At 44.8% G+C, this 20,497-nt stretch overlaps 1 protein-coding gene across 3 annotated transcripts in view; it reads left to right on the top strand.

Moving 5' to 3' along the window:
* MAP3K10 (mitogen-activated protein kinase kinase kinase 10) overlaps positions 1-20,497 on the top strand; it is a 145,376-nt gene that overhangs the window by 95,901 nt on the left and 28,978 nt on the right. For all 3 annotated transcript variants that reach the window (XM_082263621.1, XM_082263620.1, XM_082263622.1), the window contains 2 exons: positions 12,655-12,777; positions 16,491-16,629. In XM_082263621.1, the coding sequence (XP_082119747.1) occupies positions 12,655-12,777; positions 16,491-16,629 (262 nt within the window). The remainder of the gene's footprint in view (positions 1-12,654; positions 12,778-16,490; positions 16,630-20,497) is intronic.

Genomic DNA, 20,497 nt, shown 5'->3' with positions numbered 1-20,497 from the left:
ACAACCACTTTATATCAAAAATGTGTTTTTCTGAACAAGGGGATAAGCAACTATTTTCCCAGTACCAGAGTCCTGTGTATTCTTCTTGAATCTTGGTGTTCTTTGTGTATTTCTTCCAGATCTGTGCAGTAATCCAGTGTGAGACTTCCCCTCTGTGCAGGAGCGTCCTGTAATAAAGACCGCTCACTGCTGCTCTCTCTCCTTGTACAGGGTGACTGGTCTTGTCTCCACCCACTCCTGGTGTTTTTTCTGCACGCAGCCGGTAGTGGGTGGGGCCTGCTTGGCTCCTCCCACAGCTTTGCTCTCTCTGCACAGGCTTTGTACAGCACTAATATTAATGGCACTGGTACGTTTACTTTGTAGTATCTTGGTTGCAAAGGATTTTGGTGCACACAAAGTGGATTTATATAGGTTTTGGTTCAGATTTCAGATATTCTGAAAGCCACGGGTGGCGGCTGCCAGAATACAATAGCATAGTGATCATGTATGTTCAGTGACTATTGGATTGTTTAGCGTTAAATAACTCTTGTGTAATTCGTGCACGACTTAAATTATTTATTTTTGAATATTGTTATTGAATTAAATAGAGATATAGATTGGCCACTAGAGGGAGAAAACTGTTTATAATTTCTCTGCCTCTTTTCTAACAACTGCTGAGATAGGATTATCAGCCACATGGGGAGAGCATTGTTTTCAATAACACAGCTGACTTACAGACTTGTACAGGAGCAGTAAAGCAAACCACTGTGTAGCTCAAGTAGCAAGCAGAACTTGCATTTTGTAATGAGCAAATATGGCTGCCCCTATGTACATATTTACTTACAAACCAATTAAGGAAATAGAAAGTAGATGTACAGAAGAGAAATCCAAATCAAATTAATATTTGGTGTGACCACCATTTACCTTCAAAACAACATAGTTTCTTCCAGATAGAACCCACAACTCGGCGGGTAGGTTATTCTAAACATCTTGGAGAACTAACCACAGTTCTTCTCTGGATGTCTGCTGCCTCAGACCCTTCCGTCTCTTCAGACTCTTCTTCACAGACTCAATGATGTTGAGACCAGGGCTCTGTGGGGGCCAAACCATCCCTTCCAGGACTCCTTGTTCTTCCATGCATTGGGCATAGAAACAAGGCTAAGCGACTCAACTATGCATGAAAATATAGGAACTGGGGTGTAGAAAAATGGCAGCAGCTGCTCTGAACTGATGAGTCAAAATGTGAAATATTTGGCTGTAGCAGAAGGCAGTTTGGTGAAGGGTTGGAGAACGGTGCAATAATGGGCATCTGCAGGCAACTGTGAAGCATGGTGGAGATTCCTTGCAAGTTTGGGGATGCATTTCTGCAAATGAAGTTGGACATTTGGTCAGGATTAATGGTGTCCTCAATGCTGAAAAATACATGCAGCTACTTTTTCCATCATGCCATATCATCAGGGAGGCGTGTGATTGACCCCAAATTTATTCTGCAGCAGGACAACAAGCCCAAATATACAGCCAATGTCATTAAGAACTGTCTTCAGTGTAAAGAAGAACAAGGAGTCCTGAAAGTGATGATTTGGCCCCCACAGAGCCCTGATCTCAGCATCATGGAGTCTGTGTGGAATTAAATGAAGAGACAGAAGGATTTGAGGCAGCGAACATCCACAGAAGATCTGTGATTTATTTCTCCAAGATATTTGGAACAACCTACCTGCTGAGTTCCTTCAAAAACTGTGTGCCTAGAAGAATTGATGCTGTTTTGAAGGCAAGGAGTGGACACACCAAATATTGATTTATTTGGATTTCTCGTCTGTCCATTTACTTTTCATTTTGTTCATTGATAAAAATAAATTATTAACACTTCTATTTCTGGAAGCATTCTTTATTTACAGCATTTTTTCACACCTGCCTAAGACTTTTGCACAGTAGCGTATATCTAAAAAGACATTGACTAGACATAATGAAATGGCTTATTATGAAGAATACATCTGAAGCTGAGTAAAAGGCCTTAATACATTATCAGTACACAGCCGATGTAATCATTTCTGTACCATGTCTTGCCCAAGTGTGACTGCCTTGTGTCCTTACAGTGCATGGAAGAATATAATTACCTGCATTGGGCTATTACAGGAGATTGACCGGTCCCCTTGGGCCAAAGCCTACTTTATAATTATTAATGTACCTGCAGCAGGCACCATTGATCCATTTATGGAGCTCTGTAAGGATATACATAAAGTAACAAATGGCAGCCTTAAATGCCATTCCAGCATTATCTTTAAGAAGAAGCCTTCATCAGCGGTCACAGAAAAGCTGTATGGACAAAATAATGAAAACTCCTAACAATCGGACTATATGAAGGATATTATCAACATAGGGACTGGATCTTACAACATTCAGATTTGCCGAGCCTTGGTCACAGAGATGCCAATCCAGTTTTTGATTGATTTTTAGGCTATGCTTTTGCGGCATTTGACATTTTTGTAAACTCTGTCCCTATTGGAGAAGTTTGAATTATTATGATTATTATTATTATTATTATTATTAATAATATTATAGAGACTGTAATGCCTCGTTTCCACTGAGTGGTACGGTACGGTACGCAATTTTTGCTGTTTCCATTGTCAAAAGTTGTAAATGGTACCCTAATTCCGAACCGTACTGTACCACTTTTTTGGTATCCTTTCGTTGGGGTACCAAGCACATTAGTACCGTACCAACAGGGTGGAGCAATACTGTTAAGGTACTGTTGAGCTTAAGTACTGTTGGCAGTGGAAACGCAACCCTGATGAAGGTGTACCGTACCGAACCGTACTGAACTGTTCCCAACCTTACCGTACCGCTCAGTGGAAACGAGGCATTAGTTACCTTATGTTGCTTTGAAAACTTAGACATCAAAGTGCTAATTGCCACAGCACTTTCAGGTCTCTGGGCGGTCAAATATGTGTGTGGGGGTTTAAAAACGGGCGGCTGAGCCGTGCTTTTACTGCCCCTGGCCAGTCACCTGAAGTGTAAAATACCAGCTGAATGTGGCTGTTCGCATGCCACAGCCTCAAACATAGCGCCCGCAGCAATTTTAACTCCGAGTACAGAATTTAATAGGCATATGCAAATATAACGCCTCCTCACTGCCTGTCAAATGCCCTCTGAAAAGCAATCCGAACATGGATCTCTCTGCAAAGGGCACTACAATCCACAGCGAGTGTGGAAGAACCCACATGTCTTGCAAGGCATATGGGCTCTTTAGGCATGCATCCCTCCCCATTTGTGGTGTGGGAATAAGAGATCACAGAGCTCCTCAACGCTCTACATAAATACTGAATGGAGGAGAGATGGAAAACCACTACTCATGTGAACATAAGATTATTGTCAGAAGCGTATGCACTCCTGCTCCGTCATAGCTGCTGGTTCCAGCATCCTGGTTTTGGCTATTGCATTCTCCCTTGTTTGTCTTGTCCACCTGCAAGCAGATTGATGGAGACCAGATCTGATTTAAGCCAGCCAAACCTTCAGTCTCGTACTTGTGATAGTGTGTTAGAGTGTGTAACACTTGATCAAGCTCCCTGTTTGTCTGCCCTGCTCTGCTAGATTGGATTTCCCTGTGTATGACCTTGGATTAGATAACGACTATTCTCTAAACTCTGCCTGCCTTTTACCTGGACTGTCATTGAACCACTCTGCCTGTCTGCCAACCGCGAGTACATGTTTGCTGTGCTCAGTTCGCGTCTGCCCTGGAGTGGTAGCCAAGCACTATAGCCGTGTGTATAAGTCCTGGGGGGCAAAAGAGGACCGATGGGCCTGCTTGCCTTATGGGAAAGAGGGCTGGGGGCAACCGAGGACTGAGGACCGATGGGCCTACTTGCCTTATGGGAAAGAGGTGAAGAACAAAGTAGCCAGCTATAGTGTCTGACCAAGTAGAAATGAGAGCACAAAGACCGCTCTGGTGTAAGAAAGTCCTCACAATCAGAAGGGTGCTGGTTAGGTCCGTAGTCCCGACAGCTGTACAATTAAGAAGTAGGCAACCGCACACCAACTTGAGAGTGATAGTAGATGATAAAAACCATTTATTGGAAATCCATAACGACAAACCAGAGACAGGAGGGCAAAAAAACAGTTGACGCGATCCACGAAACTATGTTCGCTTAGTCATAACACGGTTATGACTAAGCGAATATAGTTTCGTGAAACGCGTTAACTGTTTTTTTGCCCTCCTGTCTCTGGTTTGTCGTTATGGATTTTATGGATTTTCAATAAATGTTTTTTATCATCTACTATCACTTTCAAGTTGGTGTGCGGTTGCCTACTTCTTACACAGGCTCGATTATTTGCTGAAGAGATTTGCAAACTGACCTGACAAGTTCAGGAATTGTCTGTGCATGTAAACACACCTCCAGCAATAACACAGGAGCAAGAACCCAAGGTTAATCTGCCTGATCATTTTTCTGGTGACCCCCATATGTTTTCCAACTTTAAAAATAGTTGTATGCTATACTTTAAATTTTAGCCACGTTCTTCTGGTTCTAAAGCACATCGAAATAACCTAATTATTACATTGCTGCAGGGGGACCCTCAGTCTTGGGCTTTTAGTTTCCCCACAGATGACCCAGAAGCTTTTTTCCAGGCCCTGGGTTTACTCTATTATGATCCTGACAGTGCTGAAACTAACCCTAGGTCATTACATCAGCATAAATACACAGTTGAACAATACTATTCTGAATTCCGCCGCTGGGCACCTGACTTGGGGTGGAATGACCCAGCTCTAAGAAGCCAGTTCAGGTTAGGCTTATCAGGCTCCATCAAAGACTGCTTAGTACACTGCTCTGAACCAAAGTTGTTGAATGAAACCATGCAAGTAGCCATCCATATGAACAGGCGTTTATGGGAAAGGCATACAGAGAGGTTTGTTTCTTTGGCCCCTAGTAAGCTGCTCACTTCTTATTCATCAGAGTACTCTCAACCTCTCCGGGAGGAGGAGCCCATGCAAATTGGCGCTACTCATTTTTTCTCTGGGGAAAAGGCTAGAAGAAGATCTCAGGGACTCTGCTTATATTGTGGAAACCATGGACACTATGCCGGGAAACGGCAAGCGTCTAGTACGGGTGGTGTCTGCTTCTTTAGATTATACAGTGCCAGGTTCCCCCCAAGATAAATTATTTGTTTCTGCACAACTTAGATACAATTGGAGGGGCAAAGTGGGACTTTAGAGGTGCAAATAATGGAGAAAAATCTGGATTTTCATATAAAATAACATTTTATTACACATAGAGGACAGTAGACATGACAAAAACACTTTTAAAATGATAAAAGCACAAGAAAGCACTCGATTATGTCAACTCTACATGTTTCGCCATCTTCATAATGGCTTCTTCAGGAGTTTGATAGACATTTCTCGAGAGTGAACATTCTAGATTTACAAAAGAAAGATGATGAAAGTAACAAGCAAAAGAAGGGCATACATCAATGGACCTATATTGAATGCCCAAAATACAATTTTAGCATAATCAACATTTGAACATGAACAGAGTATATATTATACCTTGGAAAAGCCTGGACCCTTAAATGTCAGGGATAGCCGTGGCGCGGATACAGGGATAGGAATGGGAGAGGGGGGAAGGGGAGGCGGAGAAACCAGATCCTTTTAGGTTGTCCCATAGAGGAGATGTGAGCCAAGCCAGAAATGGCAAAAAAGGAGATGGCGGCTAAAAAATGGGAAAAAGTTGTATGAGATTCATAGATACATAAAGTTGGAATAAAATATATTCAAATTTTGAATTCACAGTAAATTTACCCTTTTATTTCAAGATTGATGAAACAATAAGCTTGAAAAGACCTCTTTGATGATCATATAGGAATTAATACAAGCACCCTGTCAAGCTAGGGGAGGATGATCCCAATAGGAAAATATTCAATATTTCCTAGAAGATTTAAACAGAGACGTGAGAGAGAGGAAGGGAAACCTTAGGTCCATGATCCATAGGTGAAATACCTATAGCAACACATGATAGAAAGATATATGTATACAAAATATTCACCCTTATGGTCCAATGTCGCCCATGCAGGTCACCCCGTGAATCCGGTGGTTTTAAGGCATTGAGTCACAGATATAATGTAAAACTGTGTCCACATAAGAGAAATCCCATGTGAATTGCCTATTGTAAAGAGCCCCCACGGTCCTCTCTCAAACGAGAAGCTATGTAAAAAAGGAAAACAGAATTTGTCCATAAATTGTTTTATCCTTGACGATATTCAGAGTCAGTGCTTGAAATAGGGAAAATCGCCATTACCGCATGTGTCTCCGTCAAACGTCCTGCTCCCCGGTGGTCCAGTGGAGTGCTGAATCGACATGCTGGCATTTATACATCTCCTCCACTTCCCCGGCGTCTGACGTCACCGAGGGAGTGAGAGCGAAGTGCTCCAGACCGTCCAATGAGAACCCGCCAATGGCGTGCGTCATTAAGACGCGACGGCATCACATGACAGGCCGGAAGCGAGGAAGGCAAACATCCGGTCCGGCTATCTGTCACGATCGAACAAGAAAGGAGTGTCCCCAATGAAGGGAGACCAAGAGAAAAGTGCCGATTATCGGAAAGAGCCTGTAAAAGTACTTAAGGAAGGTCCCTATTGCAGACTTTAGAAGTAGAGAAACAAAACAGATTACAACATGGACCATTAAGAGCTACATTCCTATACAAAGGAACAAATCGACATTATAGTGAATCTTATAGGGGGCAAGCCAAATAGATCCCTCAATGCATAAATACAATTGCTCAAATGGAAATACCATGTTGTGTCTAAATATACGTTAAATACCGCATAACAATAGTGGAATTAGCACAGATTGAAAAACAAGGTTACAAGGATTCTTTGAAACTGGTTAAGGGTTCAAATTCAAAAGGGTGGTCTGGAAAAAGGGCGGTGCCCCCATTCCCCAGTCCGGAACCTATGGTCTAGGAAAACAACAGGACACCGCGGGTGCCCATGTGGGGCAACAAATGGGGCAGGAAATTAATATTACACTCCGCCCCCATCCCCCCCCCCCCACACAACATCGCCACCCCATCACAGCATCCACAATGTCACGTCCAGTTCCCGACCAGGGCCAGGTGTTTTAATTATTAAACAAACTTTCTGTTCAGTTTTGACAGATGATAAACACCTGTAAAATACAATTATCAAAGAAGAGATACAACATAAACAAATTCATATATACATAATACATTAGTAAAAGCTGATTGCATGACAAGAATCATGCATTCAATTATTCAGCCTACAGCTTAATCAAATAAGGAAAAGCCGAAAAAATCACAGAAGATATTTTCCTAGCCAAGAAAGGGTTTGAAACTTATGGACTCATTTATACCAGGATACTGAGTGGCTGATAAATTGAATATCCATTTAGTTTCACATTGCAATAAATTTTTATCTACACTCCCTCCACGTTCATTAAGTGGGATGTGTTCTAGGGCAAAAAAAGTCATCATTCTATCATTGAAGCCATGGTAAAGACCCATATGAAGACTGATAGGGCTTTCAAATTTTTTATTTCTAACAAGTTTGACATGATCTCTGACACGATTGAAGAAGGGCCTCTTAGTCTTTCCAATATAGAAAGCTTGGCAGTTACAGTACATTATATACACAACGCCAACAGTTTGACAATTGGAGTAAAAATTGGGTCTGTATATTTTGCCATTAGGAAGAGTGATCTCGCTCGCATTTGATAAATATTTACAAAAGTTACATCTTTTGCAGGGATGAGTACCTGTCAAGGATTTTTTGGGTTTTTCAAGAGAGGTATAATGGCTGTGGACCAATTGATCTTTCAATGATCGAGATCTTTTAAAAGTTATTTGGGGACGGTTTCCAATATGTTTGGATACTTTTTCATCAGCCTCAAGGAGATACCAGAACTTTTTCAGGATGGAGCGCACTTGGTCATGTTGGCCAGAATAGCGTGTAACCAATCGCACTCCACCAAAGTCATTTTTCTTTTTTGTACCAAAAATCAGATAATTTCTATCAGATTTTTTGGCTCTATGATATGATTTCTTTAAGCAGGCCTTGCTATAGCCTCTAGATAGAAGCCGTCTTTGCAAATTTTTTGCCTCTATCTCAAAATCCTCCAACCTAGTACAATTCCGCCGTAATCTAAGATATTGACTAAACGGTATGCTAGATATTAACGGTTGGGGGTGCGAGCTGTCTGCTTTCAAAATTGTATTGCCCGCTGTAGTTTTGCGGAACAAGGTAGAGCCTAGGGTACCATCCTCATTGACATATATTTTAATATCCAAAAAGTCCAGATACTTTTGACTATACACAAAGGTGAATTTCAAATTGAAATCATTGAATTTCAAAACCTCAAAGAACTCCAATAGCGAGGTCAATGACCCTGTCCAAATCATAAAAATGTCATCAATGAATCTTCTCCAGAGGAGGACCTCCGAAAGAAGATATTCAAGGTCCTCCCTGGAGAAAAGATCTCGCTCCCATCCCCCCAGGTGCAGGTTGGCATAGGAGGGGGCACACTTGGTCCCCATAGCCACCCCCTGCACCTGGAGGTAATGGGAGCCATTGAATACAAAAACGTTGTTAGTTAGAATGAATCTAAGAAGTGAGGTAATGAAGGCATTATAATCCTCTGAGGACCCTCCTCTTTCTGATAGGAAGCCCTCCACAACTCTGACCCCACAGTGATGTGGGATGGAGTTGTAGAGGGCTTCAACATCAATACCTACTAGCCAAGCACCCTCAGGGATCCGGATCCCATCAATGGCTTTGATGAGATCACTGGTGTCCCGAATATACGAGGGTAAGGCTAGCACATGGGGACGCAAGTAATCATCAACTAATTGGCTAGCTCGTTCAGTCAAACTCCCATTGCCGGAAACAATGGGCCTACCAGGAGGTTTTTTAAATTTTTATGAACCTTGGGTAAGGCATACATAGTGGGGGTCTTTGGGTTTTTTACATCCAAAAACTCCCATGTTTTTTAATTAATTAATGCTCTAGAGTAGGCTTCAAAAATAAGTTGGCGATAGCTGATGACTAATCTAGTTAGATAAGTTTCTGACATTTTTCGATACCAATCTTTGTTATTCAGAATATCTAAAACCATTGCTTCATATCCTGTGGTGTTCATCACAACAACGTTTCCCCCCTTGTCCGATGGTTTTATTGTCAAGGAGGGATCGTTCCGAAGTGATTCAATTGCCCTGATAAGTTCTGCCAAGTTTGCTGTTCAGCTTTCATAGATTCTGGTGCCGCTAGCAATTTTTTTGATAGGAATCCTAGTACTATGTCCACAGATTCCCTTGACTAATGTGCACAGACCCTTTTCAGTCTTCGCTTTTGCTAACTCCCCCTTGTCCATGGCCCTGGCCACCTTGTGCACTGCAACTCTGACCATTGTAGAATTTCATAGGAAGACAATCAACTTCTATTTGATGACATCTCCTTCCTATACCCTTATCTTAGGTTATTCTTGGCTTAGACTCCATAACCCGCACATAGCTTGGGCTACAGGGGAGATTAGGTCCTGGTGTCTTTATTACAGTCATATTCAGATTTTGGTCATGACAATTTTTCTAAGTGTGACTCCAGTTTGTATAACCCTTTGCCTTTATATGACCCTATTGTAGCTAAAGACACTGACACATTTATTGATTCTTCTACAGGCTTCCTCTCTAGCCAATTGCCACAGTCTGAATCTTTTCCTCCTAGAGGCCGAACTTACCCGCTGTCTCGCAGCCTTGTGCCCTGTGTCAGGGGCGTGACTACAGGGGTTGCAATTGCAACCGGGCCCCATGTTCCAGGGGGCCTGTGGGGCTCCCCTGTACACCTGAATAGGATGGTGGCGGGGGCAGCATGTCAAGAAATCACTGTCCTCCTTTTTCCTCCTGTAGCTGCAGGAGGAAAATGGAGGAGATTGGTTCCTCTATATGCTGCCCCCGCCATTCCTCCTATCCAGTTCACTTGTATTCTGCTGTATCTGCCCACCCCCCCCACTGTGCTGCCCCCCCCCCCCCCCTCACTGTGCTCCCTCCCCTCTCCTGTGGGCTGCTGCAGAGATGTGTCACAATAGAGAACCAGGAAGGGGGTCGGTAAATATGTAATTTACCAGCTCCTTCCTTTTCTGAATGGGCAGAGACATAGTCAGTGACATTGTAAAAAAATAAAATAAAATTATAAAAATAATACAATTAAAATACCAAAAAATAAAAACTACTGACACCAGTGGGTGAACTTCCAGGATCGCAAAGGTCACACTTGGCATGCCACCACTTTGGGGAGGACGCAAGATGGTAGGAAGGGGGCCCACTGCAGAACTTGTGAAAGGGTCTTTGCTGTGGGACCGTAATAAAGGGTCCCACAATGAGAGTAAAGGGCCCTAGGACCAGTAGGCTGCCAGGGGTCTGGGGGCCCTTCATGGTTTCTTGCACCGGGGCCCAGAAGGTTCTAGTTACGCCTCTTCCCTGTGTTGAAAGTTCCTCCAAGTTTTACAGTATCTTACCTCCAGCACAAGTAATGGGGGCCTTTTCCCTTCACCTTTTTAACTGTTAAAAGGCTCTGTCTTGTGTTCCGCCCATTCTACCCCCTGGAAAGCTGTTTATTCCCCTCCACCTTAGGCATAAGGTGCTTTCAGAAGCACAGAACGCTAAGATGACTGGGCACCCAGGGATTACTAAAAAAATTTCTTTGGTTTATTGCAGGCTTTGGTGGCCCTCTCTCCCCTGTTCTTATGTAAAGGCTTGCAATACCTGTGCTTGCTCTAAGTCCTCAAAAGTCAAGCCCTCTGTATTACCCCTACCTTTGCCTGTCCCTATACACCCTTGGACACACATCCAGGCTAACTTGTCCTCAAGTTCTGCTGCCTCTACACCTTATGATGCGGTCCAGTCTATCTCTACACCTTATTATGGTTTAGCTAATGCCAATTGAGCCTCCTGCTTTTTCATATTTGGGACTTTCAGTAACCTGGCCTTACCCTACTGCAACTACATCTGATCAAACTTGTAAGAAGTTCCATTCATCCTTTGGATAGACTGCCTCGTTCGGCCAGGTGGGGCCTCCGACCTTTTCTTCAAGCCTTTCTGCATCCAGCCTGTGTTCCAGCTATCCAGCTTAAATCCTGTGACATGTCACCTGCTAACCAGCCTGACCTCGCTGATCCCTTGATCTTTTCCCAGCCTGATGGCCCTGTGCTGGATGTCCAGCTTGTCTGTAAGGGCCTGGGGGCCCTTCCACAGTGGGGGCGAAAGACAGGAGCCTATGCGCTCCTGCTCTATCATAGCTGCTGGTTCCAGCATCCTGGTTTTGGCTATGGTATTTTCATTGTCTGTCTTGTCCACCTACAAGGTGATTAATTGTGTCCAGACTCTGGGTGGATATCAAGTCTGATTTAGGCAAGCCAAACCTTTGGGGCTCTTTCACACGGGCGTTCCAATCAGATCCGCCTGTCAGTTTTTTCAGCGGATCTGATCGGATGCCCTATTCAGCCCTATGGAGCAGCGGATGTCAGCGGTGACATGTCCGCTGACACCCGCTGCCATCCGCATGTGATCCTGTCTGTGAAATCCGGATGGATGGAAACCCTATTTTCCATCCGTCCTGAGGATGGGATCGGATGAGAGCAGACAGGCGGTCCGCTCTCATCCGATTACCCATAGAAAGCAGCGGGGCTCCACACAGTGCGGAGACGGAGCTGTCATCCGCCGGCTCAGCGGGGATCGGCGGATTGATCCCCGCAGTGCAGAGCACGGTCCGCAATGGAATGCGGACCGTGTGAAAGGGGCCTTAGTCTCATGCTTTTGATAGTGTGTTAGAGTGTGTAATACTGGATCAAGCTCCCTGTTTATCTGCCCTTCTCTGCTAGATTAGATTTCCCTGTGTATGACCTTGGATTGGATAATGACCATTCTCTGAACTCTGCCTGCCTTTTACCTGGACTGTCATTGCACCACTCTGCCTGTCTGCCAGCTGCAAGTACCTGTTTGCTTTGCTCAGTTTGCGCCTGCCCTGGCGTGGTAGCCAAGCACTAAAGAATTGTGTATCAGTTCTAGGGGCAACCAAGGATGGGTAGGCCTGCTTGTCTTATGAGAAAGGGGGCTGCTATAGGTGAAGAACATAGTGGCCAGCTATAATGTCTGACCGCCTACATTTTGGAGTAAGCGTGACAATTATACCTTAGAATATGTATGAAGAGTAGTAAAGTAGACATTGTAAGTAACAGTTTGAATTATGAAACACATGTAACCATGCATAGCTTAGGGCCCCGCTCTAGACAGACATTCAAAAGGTCCAGTGAATCCCACTGTTGGGTGCAGGCGGAAAAAGGAGCCCATTCCAGCTCTATGCAACACCTGGGAAGAAAAGATGAAATCGTCACACACCAGAACAGCCTGAGTGCAGGATCTGTAAACACAACTTCAACCCTGCTCCATCCAGGCCGAGACCCTGACATGTTTTACCCCATCTACAGGGCTTAAAAATGGCTCTATGACCAAGCCCTGTGTGAGGGCGAAATGCGTTGGGTTTGCGTTCTACATTGAGCCGTGTTTACTGGTCCAGCACTTGGGCTGTGCTGGTGTGTGGCGGTTTAATAATTTCTTCCCAGATGAAACACAATTTTATTTTTTTTTTAAACTGCCTTAACTATTTTGGTTCTGTCTGCAGGATTTGAACACAAGATCACCGTACAGGCATCACCGACTCTGGACAAGTGCAAAGGTCAGGGGTCAAGTAGCTACAGCCCCCCTGGGAGCCCTCTGATTATCCCAAGACTCCGAGCCATTCGATGTGAGTTTTCAACCATATGCAGAAAAAATAAGTGTTAATTAATTTATATACATTATATGCAAGCCTTTAAGGCTTCTATTTATAAAAAATGTGTATAGCCATTTTTCCAGCGAATCTTCATGTACATTCCTTCTGAATGGGGTAAAAATGAATGTCCTTTAAGCTATTTTCTACTCTGAGCGAATGTTATTTTATTATGGACAGTGGGGAAATACCGCATAATGGCCACTAGATGAAGACGAGGAGCATAAGCAATATATTTGTTTTTGTAACAAGCGTTACAGTGTAACGATTCTAGAGAATGCTAGAGGGAAATAAATAAATGTGACCAATGGTTACAGATTCCTTCTGGATCAGTAAAAATTTGTTCTGTGGGTGGCCCTGTTGGTTCAACAAAAATAAACCGGTCCCAATGCAGAGACCGGGCCATTTTCAATTAGTTACAGTTGTGTATACTGAAAAAAAAAAGTTCTACCTTTTTAATCGTAGCGCATTGCAATGCAGTAGACCACATCGCAACCCACTACGTTAACTAAAGGTTGAATTTTCTTTTTCAATAAAGTTTAATTTACAGCGAGTCAACACTACTCCCTTTATAGTAACACATCAGCAGGCTTGTGTTAATTAAAAAAAAATGCAGGTGTGAATGGCGAGCGACTCAGTGTGCAGAAGGGAAGCTGCCCAGCACAGGACCCTGAAGATCGCAGCTATTACTGTAGTAGTGCTGACTACTTAAGTGGTTGTCGGTTTCCCTAGCCACCCCTCAGGTATGATACAGTATATGCAGAATTACATTGTGCTAAGCGGGACCAATGTAAGTATGTAATACAGATTATACCTGGAATTCAGCTTTAAACCAACAGAAGGAGCTCCAGACCAATCTCCTAAAGGAGTCTAGAACAGCTTAAATGGTTCAAAAAAAAAAATCTGACGCATTTCAGAGGCTAAATATGCTTCATTAGGGCTTCAAGTAAAATGCAAATTTTAACCATGGTAAAAATTGTTATGGGATATCCACTTATAAATGTTGCCTTAAAACTAGTGTATTATGAACAAAAACAAAATATGTCTTGTATATACAGTATCTCACAAAAGTGAGTACACCCCTAGCATTTTTGTAAATATTTTAGTATATCTTTTCATGTGACAACACTGAAGAAATGACACTTTGCTACAATGTAAAGTAGTGAGTGTACAGCTTGTATAACAGTGTAAATTTGCTGTCCCCCCAAAATAATTCAACACACAGCCATTATTGTCTAAACCGCTGGGAACAAAAGTGAATACACCCCTAAGTGACAATATTCAAATTGGGCCCAATTAGCCATTTTCCCTCCCTGGTGTCATGTGACTCGTTACTGTTACAAGGTGTCAGGTGTAATGGGGAGCAGGTGTGTAAATGTGGTGTTGTCGCTCTCACTCTCTCATACTGGTCACTGGAAGTTCAACATGGCACCTCATGGCAAAGAACTCACTGAGGATCTGAAAAAATAATTGTTGCTCTACATAAAGATGGCCTAGGCTATAAGAAGATTGCCAAGACCCTGAAACTGAGCTGCAGCACAGTGGCCAGAACCATACAGCGGTTTACCAGGACAGGTTCCACTCAGAACAGGCCTCGCCATGGTCAACCAAAGAAATTGAGTGAACGTGCTCCGCGTCATATCCAGAGGTTGTCTTTGGAAAATAGATGAATGAGCGCTGCCAGCATTGCTGCAGAGGTTTAAGGGGTGGGGGGTCAGCCTGTCAGTGCTCAGACCATATGCCGCACACTGCATCAAATTGGTCTGCATGGCTGTCATCCCAGAAGGAAGCCTCTTCTAAAGATGATGCACAAGAAAGAAAGCCCGCAAATAGTTGCTGAAGACAAGCAGACTAAGGACATGGATTACTAGCACCACGTCCTGTGGTCTGATGAGACCAAGATATACATATTCAGTTCAGATGGTGTCAAGCGTGTGTGGCGGCAACCAAGTGAGGAGTATAAAAACGTGTGTCTTGCCTACAGTCAAGCATGGTGGTGGTAGTGTCATGGTCTGGGGCTGCATGAGTGCTGCCGGCACTGGGGAGCTAAAGTTCATTGAGGGAACCGTGAATGCCAACATGTACAGTAACATACAGAAGCAGAGCATGATCCCCTCCCTTTGGAGACTGACCTGCAAGGCAGCATTCCAACATAACGACCCCAAACACACCTCCAAGACAAACACTGCCTTGCTAAAGAAGATGAGGGTAAATATGATGGACTGGCCAAGCAAGTCTCCAGACCTAAACCCTATTGCCCATCTGTGGGGCATCCTAAAATAGAAGGTGGAGGAGCGCAAGGTCTCGAACATCCACCAGCTCCGTGATGTCGTCATGGAGAAGTGAAGGAGGACTCCAGTGGTAACCTGTGAAGCTCTGGTGAACTCCATGCCCAAGAGGGTTAAGGCAGTGCTGGAAAATAATGATGGCCACACAAAATATTGACACTTTGGGCCCAAGTTGGACATATTCACTTAGTGGTGTACTCACTTTTGTTGCCAGCAGATCCTCCGCTCCTCTCCACAGCTAGACTGACCCTCTGCTCCTCTAGGCAGTTAGACTGATCCTCTGCTTCTCCCTGCAGCTAGACCAATCCTCTGTTCCTCCCCACAGCTAGACTGATCCTCCATTTCTCCCTGCAGCTTGACTGATCCTTCCTTCCTCCCCGCAGCTAGACCGTTCCTCCATTCCTCCTGCAGCTAGACCAATCCTTCGTTCCTCGCTGCAGCTGCACTGATCCTCCGCTCCTTTCCGCAGCTAGAATGATCCTCCACTTCTCTCCGCAGCTAGACTGATCCTCCGCTTCTCTCCACAACTAGACTGATTCTCCGCTCCTCTTTGCAGCTAGATTTATTCTTCGCTCTTCTCCGTAGCTAGACTGATCCTCCGCTTCTCCCCACAGCTAGACCAATCCTCTAATTCTCTCCACAGCAACCCTGATTCTCTGTTTCTCCCCACAGCTAGATTGACCCGCCGTTCCTCCCGGCAGCTAGACTGATCCTCTTCTCCTCTCCGCAGCTAGACTGATGCTCCACTCCTTTCCACAGCTAGACCGATCCTCCTTTCCCCCCTGCAGTTAGACTGCACCTCTGCTCCTCACCCGCACCTAGACCGATCCTCTGCCTCTCCCCGCACCTATACCGATCCTCTGCCTCTCCCCGCACCTAGACCGATCCTCTGCCTCTCCCCACAGCTAGACCGATCCTCTGCCTCTCCACGCAGCTAGACCGATCCTCTGCCTCACCCCTGCAGCTAGACCGAACTTCTATTTCTCCCCGCAGCTAAACTGATCCTCCCCATAGTTAGACCAATCCTCCACTCCTCCCCGCAGCTACAGTGGTCCCTGCAGTGTCTGCACCCACGCAGTCTAGGGTCCTGACATCATCAAGCCCAGAGCACAGTCCATAGCCTTACTCTGGATGGGAGGACACAGAGGCACCTGCAGGGGGAGAATCAGGTAAGTAAAACTGGTTCTCCTCTCCCCTGGACAAAACAAGCCCCATTGCAAGGGATACATTTTATTTTATTTTGCCCAGAGTTGAGCTTTAAGGAAATGTTTTGTCTTTATTTTATTCAAAGCACAAGGTTTATATTTTTGGTATATTGACACTAGTCTTGTATTCTGTTGTCATAAATGTAGGATTTCTTCTAGAACCAAACAATGTGACTTCTTTTGTGTTCTATCCCAGTGACCCCCGTGGATGGCAGTAAGACCTGGGGGCGAAGCTCCGTGCAGAAAAAAGAAGAGGTGACTTCGACCAAGAAAAAAGGGAGGACATGGGGCCCAAGTTCTACCCAGCCAAAGGAGAGAGTCGGCGGAGAGGAAAGGTGACCATCCATTCAAATTCAATTGCTGAATTCATTCATAGAAGGGTCACTCTACATATATTAGGAGCAATTCTTTAAAGCCTTTGCAACACTTTAGTGGATGTCATGTTCATGCTAGAATGTTCTTCACCATATTCGTGTGTTTTCTTGCTTTTTTTTTATTCTCTTCGGTCCAGTGCGCACACTTGAAACTAAACACCAAGTGCAATAAAAAAGTTAGCACACAAATCCCCCGGCTGCAAGACTCCTGAAGGGGACTGGGGTACTCATGGTCTGCCTAGCCAAAACCAGGCAGACCCCATTCTTCAGGGGACCTACTAAGGCAAGGTTCATCCAAGTACTAGAAGGGGCTCCTCTAAAGGAAGACACCATATGGTCATGTGCCCTCCCCCCTAAGACTTTCAGGGCCAGTCTGAGGACCTACACCCTACTAATTGGGAGTGAGTAAAGTGCATTGTGCTGTGCAAAAAGTGTGATAATAAATGAGAGCTATGTGTGCCAAAGTGCTAGACTATGGCGGGCTTTCTGGCTGGTATAAAAAATTCCTCTGGTCTCAGCCAAATCGCCCAGTCCAGGAGGCAGGTGTGAAAATAGTGTTCTATTGGGTTGAGGTGAGGACTCTGTGCAGGCCAGTCAAGTTCCTCCACCCCAAACTCTCTCATCCATGTCTTTATGGACCTTATTTTGTGCACTGGTCCAAATCATTTGGTGGGGGGTGATTATGTTGTGGGGTTGTGGGAACAGTTTGGAGTTGGCCCTTCCTGTTCCAACATGACTGCGCACCAATTCATCCCACAGGTGTATTATCGGGGGTTGAGGTCAGGCTGTGCAGGCCAGTCAAGTTTTTCCACCCCAAACTTGTTAATCCGTGTCTTTATGGACCTTGTTTGTGCACTGGTGTATATTTGAACAGGAAGGGGCCATCCCCAAACTGTTCCCACAAAATTGGGAGCATGAAGTTGTCCAAAATGTCTTGGTATGCTGATGCCTTAGGAGTTCCCTTCACTGGAACTCAGGGGCCAAGCGCAACCCTTGAAAAAGATCCCACACCATAATCACTCCCTCCACCAAATGATTTGGACCAGTGCACAAAATCATTTAGTGGAGGTGTGATTATGTTGTGGGGCTGTGGGTACAGTTTGGGGTTGGCCCTTCCTGTTCCAACATGACTGCGCACCAGTGCACAAAGCAAGGTCCATAAAGACATGGATGAGCGAGTTTGGGGTGGGGAACTTGTCCTGACCTCAACCCGATAGAACACCTTTGGGATGAATTAGAGCAGAGACTGCGAGTCAGGCCTTCTCGTTCAACATCGGTGCCTGTCCTCAAAAATACGCTACTGGAAGAATTGTCAAACATCCTCACAGACAGACTCCTAAACCTTGTTGACAGCCTTCCTAGAAGAGCCGAAGCTATTATAGCTGCAAAGGGTGAGCCAACTCAATATTGAACCCTATGGATAAAGACTGGGATGACATGCATGTAAAGGCAGGCATCCCAATACTTTTGGTAATAAAGTCACAAAGCACAGGCTGGCAAGAATGCCAGAGCCAACACTCACACACAATCAGTTGAAGGTCTGGGAAAGAGCAGTGCAATGTGTGTTTAAGTGCATCGCATTGTGTTCTTTCTTTTCTTAATTTTTTCTTCAGATGTCTTTGCAATGTCAAAATGAGTAGGCTGCAATGTGTACAAATATACGTTATGATGAGCCTTGGGTTGAAAAATTGCATACTGTATGCATTTTTCCTCACCGCACTGCTCGGCACCCGGGGCAAAACTGACACGTTGGTTCACTCTATCTGCACGTAAAAGGCTGCATTTTACTATGCAGTTAGTGTCGGTTCTTACGTTCTTGCCAATTTGTGCCTTGTCGCATTTTATTTGTTTCAATGCACCCAGAATTGCAGACAAGAATGGAGCTGCTAATGAGCTGCAGTGCGGGATGAAAAAATGCAGACATGTTGCAGATGCATATAAGTATTCGCCAGCACGCCATGGATCTTGCATAGCAGTCCAAAATACTTTTTATTGCAAAAGGATCACATCACATCAGGATAAGTGCAATGTTTCGGAGCCACGCAGGACCTTTTCATAAGGCATGTGATGACCATGATCATCACGTGCCTGACGAAGGGGTCCTGCTTGGCTCCGAAACGTTGCACTTATCCTGATGTGATGTGATGTGATCCTTTTGCAATAAAAAGTATTTTGGACTGCTATGCAAGATCCATGGTGTGCTGGCGAACATGTTTACTTAGCTGTGACGTATCCAGTGTCCAGCTGGTGATCGCTGCAGCACCCATAACAGATGTGCCTATATACAGGAATGGGTGTGATGGGAATATGAACTATTAGATTATGTTGCAGATGCAGTCTTGCAGTGACTGGCTTTGATCTAATGCAGAAAAATGTCAGTCACCCCAAGTAGTGTAATGGAGCCCTAAGCCCTGGTTCACACTAAATGCTGCTTTGAAATAGTGCGACACACAGCCATTAATGTCTAAACCGCTGACAACAAAAGTGAATACACCCCTAAGTGCAAATGTCAAAATTGGGCCCAAAGTCTCAATATTTTGTGTGGCCACCATTATTTTCCAGCACTGCCTAAACCCTCTTGGGCATGGAGTTCACCAGAGCTTCACAGGTTGCCACTCGAGTCCTCTTCCACTCCTCCATGATGACATCATGGAGCTGGTGGATGTTAGAGACCTTCCGTTTGAGGATGCCCCACAGATGCTCAATAGGATTTAGGTCTGGAGACATGCTTGGCCAGTCCATCAACTTTACCCTCAGCTTCTTTAGCAAGGCAGTGGTCGTCTTGGAGGGGTGTTTGGGGTCGTTCTCATGTTGGAATACAACATGGTCTCAGAAGGGAGGGGATCATGCTCTGCTTCAGTATGTCACAGTACATGTTGGTATTCATGGTTCCCTCAATGAACTGTAGCTCTTCAGTACTGGCAGCACTCATGCAGCCCAAGACCATGACACTCCCACCACCATGCTTGACTCGTAGGCAAGACACACTTGTCTTTGTACTCCTCATCTGGTTGCTACCACACATGCTTGACACCATCTTAACCAAATAAGTTTATCTTGGTCTCATCAGACCACAGGACATGGTTCCAGTAATCCATGTCCTTAGCCTGCTTGCCTTCAGAAAACTGTTTGCAGGCTTTCTTGTGCATCATCTTTAGAAGAGGCTTCCTTCTGTGTGCGGCGTATTGTCTGAGCACTGACAGGCTGACCCCCCACCCCGTCAACCTCTGCAGCAATGCTGGCAGCACTCATACATCTATTTTCCAAAGACAACCTCTGGATATGATGCTGAGCATGTGCACTCAACTTCCTTGGTCGACCATGGTGAGGCCTGTTCTAAGTGGAACCTGTCCTCTTAAACCGCTGTGTGGATTTGGCCACCGTGCTGCAGCTCAGTTTAAGGGTCTTGGCAATCTTCTTATAGCCTAGGCCAGTGATGGCGAACCTTGGCACCCCAGATGTTTTGGAACTACATTTTCCATGATGCTCAACTACACTGCAGAGTGCATGAGCATCATGGGAAATGTAGTTCCAAAACATCTTGTGTGCCAAGGTTGGCCATCACTGGCCTAGGCCATCTTTATGTAGAGCAACAATTCTTTTTTTTCAGATCCTCAGAGAGTTCTTTGCCATGAGGTGCCATGTTGAACTTCCAGTGACCAGTATTAGAGAGTAAGAGCGATAACACCAAATTTCTCTATCGCTCATTGACAGACGTAGTCCTCAGTGATACAGCACCTTCGGGTTATGTTGCCTCCACAGGAGCAGGACTAGACAGGAAATTAAAATGCTCTGGCCACACCCTAGGGGCAGTCCCAGAGGGTATATC

Source organism: Pelophylax lessonae (genome assembly GCF_965119305.1).
Source record: "Pelophylax lessonae genome assembly, chromosome: 7".
NCBI lineage: Eukaryota > Metazoa > Chordata > Amphibia > Anura > Ranidae > Pelophylax > Pelophylax lessonae.
The sequence above is the reverse complement of the archived record's forward strand: the minus strand, read 5'-3'. Positions and strand labels throughout refer to the sequence as shown.